This window comes from Lissotriton vulgaris, chromosome 2_1 (assembly GCF_964263255.1).
Source record: "Lissotriton vulgaris chromosome 2_1, aLisVul1.2, whole genome shotgun sequence".
NCBI classification, from domain to species: Eukaryota; Metazoa; Chordata; class Amphibia; order Caudata; family Salamandridae; genus Lissotriton; species Lissotriton vulgaris.
Genome location: NC_141687.1, coordinates 1,491,143,178 through 1,491,152,818, shown reverse-complemented (window position 1 = coordinate 1,491,152,818; position 9,641 = coordinate 1,491,143,178). Strand labels below are relative to the sequence as shown.

General features: G+C 42.6%; 1 protein-coding gene across 2 annotated transcripts in view; it reads left to right on the top strand.

Moving 5' to 3' along the window:
- Positions 1 to 403: 403 nt before the first annotated feature.
- DPP10 (dipeptidyl peptidase like 10) overlaps positions 404 to 9,641 on the top strand; it is a 1,575,897-nt gene continuing 1,566,659 nt past the window's right edge. For both annotated transcript variants that reach the window (XM_086957361.1, XM_086957360.1), the window contains exon 1: positions 404 to 900. In XM_086957361.1, the coding sequence (XP_086813487.1) occupies positions 841 to 900 (60 nt within the window). In that variant the 5' untranslated portion in view covers positions 404 to 840. The remainder of the gene's footprint in view (positions 901 to 9,641) is intronic.

The following is a 9,641-nucleotide window of genomic DNA, read 5'->3' as shown; positions in this document are numbered from 1 at the left end:
AAGAATGCCAATAAAAACAGGTAGACAAATAATAATAGACACATATATTTTTGCAACGTCACGAAAAAAAATGTTTTTCTCTATCTAATACTTCAAACTATAGAACCCTACTTTAAACATTTACAGAGATAATTCTTAGATAGTTTATTCCTCCCAAATTTAACGCGTAATGTTTATTCTTTTATTCTTTTACTTGTTGTTTGTTACTAACAGGTCAGGTCATTTCATGGGGGGGGGGGGTATGTGATAGCGGGAGATTGCATTTTTCTTGGGGGCTGCAGCGCTGATTCAAAATAAGACCACATTTAATATCATCAAAGGTTTGCCAACACACCCCTATATTTCACAGAGTAAGTGGGCTGTTCCAAACAGAGGAAGCAAGGCTAACTTGACACTTGATGTTGGTCCAGATGTGAAGTCTGGCGGAGAAGGAGGCGGGAGGTACCAGCGAGAGTCGCTGCCTTTATTCACCTGCTGCCCTGGGAAATCCTCGTTTGCAGTCCTCGCGGCAGCTGGCCGTGTGCTCGCCGGCTGGAGGCTGCAGGATGTCATTCAGACTGTGCGGTAGGGACAAGTGCCGGGTTCAGGTGTTTGGCTTCGGTGTCACGCGGACCGTTTAGGAACCTGCCAATCTGAGCGTCATCTGCACCCGCCGGCTTCAGTCTGACAGGGCTAGAGGAGCAGTCACCGAGCGTCCCTTTTTTTCTTGCTTTGGTCGTTTTCTGCCGCTTGCTCCTTTGCGAATTGGAGAGCACGAAGAAAGGCTTGTCATGCTATTGATGTCTAATCAGGTCCCTAACGCTGAGGAAGCAGTGAGGAAGTGAGGCAGCGCCGTCTACAATGACAGCCATGAAAGAACAACCCGGCCAGGGTCCCAGGAGCCAGCACCAGCAGGAGCAGGTAAATCACTCTCGCAGAAAGTCATTCTGTACAGGTTTGGGGAAGCGATGCTTGTTTACCCTGCCGCCCGCCCCTCCCCCAGCCCCGCTGAATGAAGACGAGGCGAACTTGCATGCAGCCCACAAACTCCTGTTCGCCTGTTTCATGTGTCATGACGAACGGTCACGGTCCCGTGTTTTTTTTTATTTATATAAAGGGTTGTGTTTGAGAAGGGATCGGAAGAAGCGGCAATTATTCAAAATTCTGAAAGGGAGAAATGCATTTGACCGACACACTGCTGTCACGTTCATTAATACATTTCCATCTGCTTTCTAATAAAAGCAGTTTCTCTGTGCCAAGTGTCCGACTGATCAACGAGGCGACTGATTAATGTATTCGCATCACCTCTAGTGTGTGGTGGCATCTCTGCAGAAAGGGACTGCTGCAAAAAGCTGACATCTTTACCCAAAAGAATATTGAATGACCTTACAGAATCCGAAAGATTCCAGAATCCAAGGGCATTTTCTCCCAACGGAGAAACCGTGGACTACTTGGTTGTGCCAAAGAAGGAATTTAATATTTGGACGCGCTTGCTGGCTGTTGATGGTATATTTGCGTGTTCTGAGAGTTTTCTGTTAGTTGTGAGCATGCGATTCCTGGCATGTTTGTAAACTGATTTCATACGTTTGCCTCCTTCTGGTATTATATTTCAATTGGCGCTGTGCTGCGTCGGATTAAGAATAGCGCTTTAATTTCAACTCGATTTTTCGCGGTGGTTGGAAAGCGCAGCTCTTTAGGAAACGTCATGTTTACATCAATTAGTACAGTTGCTCTAAGTAGAGGTTGTCAGCTATTAGGTCAGTGGATAATTATGGCACTCCAGAGAGGAGCCGAGCGGGACCGCCAGAGATGGTGCTCTCTGCACGCTGAAAGTCTTGTAATTCTTGCATCGTCGCTGGAGGTATCAGGTAGCGGTGGGAAGTGAGACCAGGCAGGGAGCAGGCTGATTAAATTGAGCATAGCATGGCTCCATGGAAGCGTCTGTTTTCGAGTGCCTTTGCTTTGCATCCCATTTTCAAACACGATTTATGGAACCTTAGCATTTATTGTATCTAAAATGAATGGCTGTGGTTTTTTGAAAATGTTTGCCGAGTTCTCTTCATTTTTGCATCATCAGTGGCTCATTTCTCCAGCAAAGTTGTTAGTGGGATAGTTACCCAAAATGCATTTTTTACATTTTTATTTTAATGCAATACAACACCGTGACGCTTTGGCGTATGGCAACCTATGATGTAATGTTGCATCAGGACTTTTAAAACTGGCAGCTGCCTGGTATGATAACGTGGGAATAGTTGTTAGACCTGTTGAAGGATAATTTGACCTGCCACAGGTGAACTTTTAACTGTGGTTATACAACCTGCTGATTGAACCGTTGCCACTGGAATATAGCTGAAATACACAAAAAATGCAGGGCAAGCCTTGGGCATGGGAATGCTGGACCCAGGCCCAGGGCGGCAGTATTCCGAGGGGCGCAGCAGGGAGCTGCCTGAAAATGGCATGCAAACAGCAGGTCGTCCATCCTACTTGGTCTCAATTGGGTCCTGTTAATGACTTTGTAATCAGCCCCTAAGGTACCTCGGCGTAATTGTTAGCAACCAATCAACCTCCTGCCCTGCTCCCGTCTTCCTCATACCTCCTGCCCTCACAGTGCAACTCCCCACCCTCCTGCCCCACAGTAAACACAACGGGCCCCATTTATGAACAGTGACGCATCGCTGCGTGAAAACAGCGATGCGTCACATTTCATTGCGCCCTCCTTGTGGGATGCTGGATGCGTTATATTTACAGTATGACGCATCATGTCGCAATGAGTCACAGATATGTCAGTATTTATGACGTATCTGTAGGCGCAAAAATGATGCATTGCTGGAGTGTGTCACGACTTCATCAATGGGTCATTTCACATGGGCAAGTCCCATTTCAAATGTGCCGGCGTCAGTCTTACACCTGCTATGTGGCAGGCGTAAGATATTGACGCATTTGCGTCCTAGAAGTGGCGCAGTGAAATCTCACAGATTTCACTGCATCACTTTTACGAGGCTTACTTGCGTCAAAACGCCCACCCTGCATACATTATACCTGGCACAGGTATAATGTGTCGCATGGGTTTACAAAGTGACGCACCTACCTAGATGCGTCACTTTGTAAACATGACGCAACATGGCACATTTTTTACCCTGCTGGTGCATCACTAAAAGTGCATCGGCGGCGCAAAAGTGAAGCAATGGCTCATAAATAAGCCCCAACATTTTAATTCTGCCCAAGGCGCTGGTCTGGTCAATTAAACTTAGGGCCAGCCCTGAACAAATGTGTGGACAGAATGGTGCCACTGGCCCCGTCAATCACTGGGCAGGTACTTCAGTTGGTGCAGCATACGGAAACAAATACAAGTGAGTCATTTTGAAGTGAGTCAATGGTCCAAAGCAATAATGTGTTTTGCCAGAAGGAATACATTTTATGCTCCTCATATGGCCTGTTCTGTTTTGCATATGCATAGACAGTAATTAATAATATGATTTCTCTATGGGAAACATTTAAAAAAAGAAGTACACGATGTGTACTCTCTCACACACAAACATCACTACCCCCCACACACATGCATATGTAGATAGGCACGCAGACAGATTAGAACCTCCCTATGACAGTGTGGAAACTAAAAAATGGCTGCTGGTGCAGACTTACAATTTATTGGCCTTGACTTCAGACTTGTGGTCGCTTCTCCAAACTTCACGTCTACTCTGAAGATGTGTTCTATACAGGTAGATCAAAGGGCGGTCATTAAAGGTTTGAAGACCACTTGTGGTATAAATTAACCACAAGTGGAGAACTGATTCAATGCCAGCACACATTGTCTTGCAATTTTCTGCTAAGAGAGTTTACTGTGTTGATGCACTTAAGAACAATATGAGACCTGAAGGTCACATTTTAGAACACCAGCAAGGTAACACCCTTCTGAGGCCAGTACATGATTACCAGGTGTGCGGGGTGGTAAAAGGTCTGCTGTCATTTAAAGCAATTACTTAGATACATTATAAACTTTACTGCATTCTAGGTTAATGCCAATAACATTTACTCTGCATCATATTTTCAATTTATAAAGGAATACAAAACATATCTTGAACATACTTTAAAAAAATAATATGTATGCATTATATTTTGAAGAATACTTTTTTTTTCAATGTCCTCAACTGAATATTTAGCCCTTTCATCGAAATACTTTGTTTTTGAAGTGGTGTTCGAAGTTTTGCATTTGGTAATTAATACGTTTCAAAGATTCCAGTTTATTTCCCCATGATAACGACCATGTGGTCCTGCCCTGTCATCCACAGCATTATGCTTGATTGTTAAGTCTGTTGCATCACTGTGCGTTTAAGCTCCCTCTCAATCCATCTTTTATGTTTATGGAGACTTCCTGGTCTGCACCCTGCTCTCCCTGCTTCCAAATTCAACAGGCATCATTGTATGCTAGACTTTAATGCACATTGAACCTCCTGTATCCAGACCTTAATTTGAGGCAGCCCAACTGGTACTTATTTTGGAGTGAGGCACATCAATTTATACTCATCAAACTTTGACCTAGAGCAAAACAGTGAAAAACACAAAAGCGAGAAAGAAGGAGGAAGAGAAAAATAGAAAAACTGTGACAAGGAAAGCAGGGCTGTAAAAGAACTTGAACGGATGGGACGAAGCGGAAGGGAGTGTCTGGTGGTGGTTGAGACGGGCATGAGGTGGAATAAAGTCTACACAACCTTAGTATTCAGCACCACTGACATTCAATACTGTTGGCTGCTGCTGAGCAAAACATTGGGCCGTGGTACTTATACTTTTACAAATGAAGCACTGCGCATGCCTCTCCTCTTCCATATCTCTTATAATCTATCCACACAGTGGCAAGTAGGGTAATGCTGGCGTCATCTCTCCCCACCTTGCAGATTCCTGTTTGCCACTTTGAGACTTGCTCAACTCCTTACCTCTCTTTAAATTTACTTCTTTTTAAATTTAGTCCAAACTGTCAGTGTTTCTGCTGAGGAGGTGAGCCTTATTTGATGGACATGATGCGGCTGTTAAAATACAAAAGCAATGGTGTCCTACAAAGTATGTGTAATGGTGAAATCATGTGACACAGTTTTAATTGTGTCATAAGTATAGCAGCATATAATGGTGGGGTCGGAGTAACACATTGACATTGTCACTGATGAAATATATTTTTAAAAAACATCATGTTAGATTTCTGTCACATCTGTTTTACGTGGCCAGCAGCAACAGGTTGTATATTGTTTTGTTGAGTGATATTAATCAAATGAATTTCATTAAAAACCTACATTTAATGGATATTGACCAATAAATATAAATGTCGGCTGCCTTTAAGCTTACTCAATGTTGTCCGTGAAAATGGAAGCAATGTCAAGTGTTTGAGACACCAGTGTTTGCGCAAGAATTTCAGCTCAAATAAATACCCTTCAAGTAACAAAATGCGTGATCGTGTGAAACTCCAAAGCACTTAGACTGATGTTTCCCATTAAAGTTGCTTGTAAAGAAAAAAAGTCAATGGTGTGAACTGTGATATAAATGGGTTTTGAAGCCCATAATGGAACTTCACCAACAGATATGACAACCTTAAATTAAAGTTTGATCCTAAAAGTTAGCCATATAATCCATATTTGTGGTTTGCTCTGGGATATATTTTTCCTTACCTCTCTATGGAGAGCGACCTCGAGGAATATTTTTGATCTCCTTTTGTGGTTTGCTAAGCCACATCAGCCCATACCAACTGACTGTTCGTTCACGAAGGAGAGGTCATTCAAAAAGGATTCATTCTAACATATTAGCGAGTTTCGTCTTGACAGAGGTGAATTGCTCTAAATACTAAGGGGCAGATTTACAAGCCCCTTGCGCCTCTTTTGCACCACCGTGGCGTCACTTTTGTGACGCAGCGGCAGCGCAAAAGATGCGCCATGCTGTGGGGTATAAACAACGTGACGCATCTGGGAGATGCGTCACGTTGTAAAGCCCTGCGCCATAAGGAGGCGTTCCTGCGCAGGGGGGGCGTTCTTGAAGCAGGCATAAGGCTTGAGGCAGCATTGAAAGAATAGGCCCCCCAGAGCATTGCAGGAGCTGTGTCGCGCTTGCGACACAACTCCAGAAATGCGCCGCTTTTGCGGCACAGATGTGTGACGCATCTGTGCCATTTTGGCCCCATGGTGGGCCGCATTGTAAATGTGGCACATCGTGGGTGGCGGAGCTGCGACGCACAATTACTGGCGCATCCCTGCTAATTTGCAGGGATGCGCCAGTAATTGTAAATCTGCCCCAAAGTTAAGGCAAATACATTACTTGCACAGAATGCTATCTAAAATGAAAACAGTGTGGGCTTGCCACTGGTTGTCAGCAGTTTATTCTTATGTGAAGAATTAGTGATCATATCAGACTTATAGCTCAACCTGGTCTGGATAACAAATCAAAGGTTTATAGGCAAGGCAACACAGTACTCAAAGAAGTGCTTTGATCTAATGTTTTAATGGAGCAGTTAATTGGTATTTTGCACAGCTTCTCTTCGAAGGGAAAAGAAGGACTGTGGCATTTTGACGATTCTGGCTTCAGTCCCCAAGTGTCCTCCTCTTATGCCTGCTAGGTTGAAAAACACTGCAAATGCATCAGATACATACCTTAAAACAATGATGGCAGACTTCAGGCACTGCTCTCAGAAATGTGCTAGGAAGCAGGAACCTCTCATTACTCATGTGTTTTGCCTGTCACATTTGGAGGCATTAGAATGGCCTATCTAGAGGAAATAGGTGCTTTGCCATCTCTTGTAACAAGGAGGACTCTGAGCCAGGCCTTATTCACTTCTCTACTGTCATGTCTCAAAACCCACTGTCCAGGCAATGTCATGATAATTGCTCTGTAAGTATAGCAAGGAGAGTTGTAAAAGAGCCTGTGTAGGAATCAACACCCCAGGGAGAGAGGTGCAGCTTGTTGCTTCCTCCTACGGGCCATGATTCCATCAGTGCTTAATATGAGACAGTGGTTTCTGGTGCTTGCTTCGGCATTTAAAATTTCAACACCAGAATTGATAACAGTTTGCCACTTAGTGGCGCTACTTGACAAATTTAGTGATAAGCACAACATTAGTTGTTTATTCATTCAAAATACATTAGAAATGACTAATACCAGACATCCAAGCCACTTCCATAGCACTGGGAGCCTGGAATAGTCTAAACTGTCACACTTGTAGGAGCGCAATGGTTAGTAGTTGACAGCACTAGCAGGGGTAATGGGTGGTACAAGGTACAGTGGCCTCCTAACGAGGGCCCAGGAACTTATTCTTTTTTACAAATTAAGCAATGGATAGGGAGCTTCATAAAGGCATGTACATCTGGCAGAAGGAAAGACTCAACATGGGGCTATGATGATTCCTCACATAATGTCTGGAGTGGAGGGACGTTGCTGTCTTAAGCGATCTTCTTGTGCTGGCACTGCACTGCTATTTATGTACTTAGCGTAACGTCTACCATCAGACAAACACTAGGCAATCCCTCAGCCTGGTGGTCAAGCTGTGGTAATATACAGAACATGGTTTCTATTTGGCACTAAACCTCACTCTTCTACCTCTTTTAAGGACTGTATAATCAATAAATTTTGATGAATGTACTCACTGAGGAAAGATACAGGAATGAGGCCGCCATGGATGGATTCAAGCTCACGACCTCATAAGAAGTGTATTTGTCAGTTGCAGCTTGCTGAGCCTTCCGACCTGTTATACTGATCCCAGTGTACTACTACCAGAAATTATGTACTTTCTATTTTCTACTTTCTACAGAAAAACAACTTTACAAAAAGGTTAAATTGCTATTTAAGTGCGAAACCAAACGTTTTTATGGAATCTATGTAAAAACAGAACCAGGGTACACTTTTTCGTACTTTTGTAGACTTTTGCTTACTACCCTAACTTAATATTTATCCGTTTTACACATTAGGTGGACATCTACCACTCACAAGAAGTTAGTATGCTAGCATAACTAACTTAACCCAACACAGTATTTTAACAAGAAATCATATAATATATTTAATAAATAAGCTTTTTAGCCTCAGGTTATACATTGAATGGTACTAGGGTAAGGGTAGATTTGCCTACGGTATTACCATAACCATATAGTTATTTTACACCAGTACTGTGCAATTATGAGTAAAACTCCAGTGTGAGACTAACTTTTATGGTCATAAAAGCACATGGAACTCACCATGCTATAAGAAGGTGCTAAATGTATGCGTGGTTAGGGTGGGTTGTGAAGGAAGGGGGTGAGGGGATTGGGGAAGGGAAGCCGAAAATACGTTTTTAGCAGGGACAACACTGTATGCTCCCCCATCAGAAAAAACAAATTCAGAAATGGGATTGGTTTTTGCTGTAGCCAAAGTCTTTTGCCATTTTTCCAGCCTGTTTTACGTCTTTTGCCATTTTTCCAGCCTGTTTTACTTGCCAATAAAATCGAGTCAGGTTCTACCACACATTAAAAAATCCGGTGCAGAGATCTCAGAATCAGGTGGAGCAGAATTCCATGAGACAATTCCACTCTACCTGTCTCATGATCAGGCCCTTGATGCTATCAATAAAAATCCTTTTTAATTCCAACCTGTTCACAAATAGATTTGTAACAAGTAGATCATTATGCTGCATGTAAAACATTGTGATCCTGGCAACTTCGCGTTTTTCACCAAGATTTATGCGAGACTGTAATACGAGAAAGGGAGTGTACTTGAAGCTGTGCACAATCGGAATATCATTACTAATTTAAAATTTGGATCCTTTCTCCTTCAGCTCATTTGTAAATGTCTAGTAATCACGGTTACCTTCCTCATGTTACTTATACATGACCTAGTTTAGATGTTGTGCGTTCCAACGAGCTTTCATGAAACTTTTTCCTCCATGTGGCAGTGTATTGAATTGTTGTGCATTTGACAAATTGCATATCATCGAAGGATCAATTCACTGCCGTGCAAAGGATACTTAATTGGAAGGGTGTTAAGTAATGAGCATCAGTAGACTTTATTTAAAGTTCTCTACATGCAGGACATTTCATATAAAATAGCAGAGAGATACTAAGGCACTATTATAGCAAGTGTATATGCTTAATTAGAGATTTACATACATTTACCAATATATTGGAGAGTGTGATTGAAATAGGATTTTCTGCCATGTAGAGTCTCACAGACACCTCATAAATGTGTATGATACTCCCATCTAGTCAGATGCCTAATAATATATTGGTTGCATATGACCAATAAAAGCGATTTCACAAGTCATTTCGTTTACACACATTCTCACCCATTCCTATTCTTGAACACACCTTAAAGTCGATTTCTTCTTGTTTTTCTTATTACTTATTGTATTGTATAGCTATTTCTTTTATAGAGCACTTACTACCCCTGATGAGGCGTCAAAGCGTTTTTTAGGCAAGTAGCACACTACTCCGGAACCCATCAAGTATTCCAATGCAGGTCTTTCAAGGCAGGAGAGATGTGATCGTGCAGCTTTATATAAGAGTAGTCTGGCAGCTGAGTTTTTAATCCATCTTAGTCTTTCCATAGTCGGTAAAGGTGATCCGTGGTAGAGGCTACTGGCATAATCGAGTTTGGACAGAACAAGAGAGATGGTAGCTTGGACCTTATGTGGAAATTCCAGAAGGAGGAAAATTCGTTGCAGA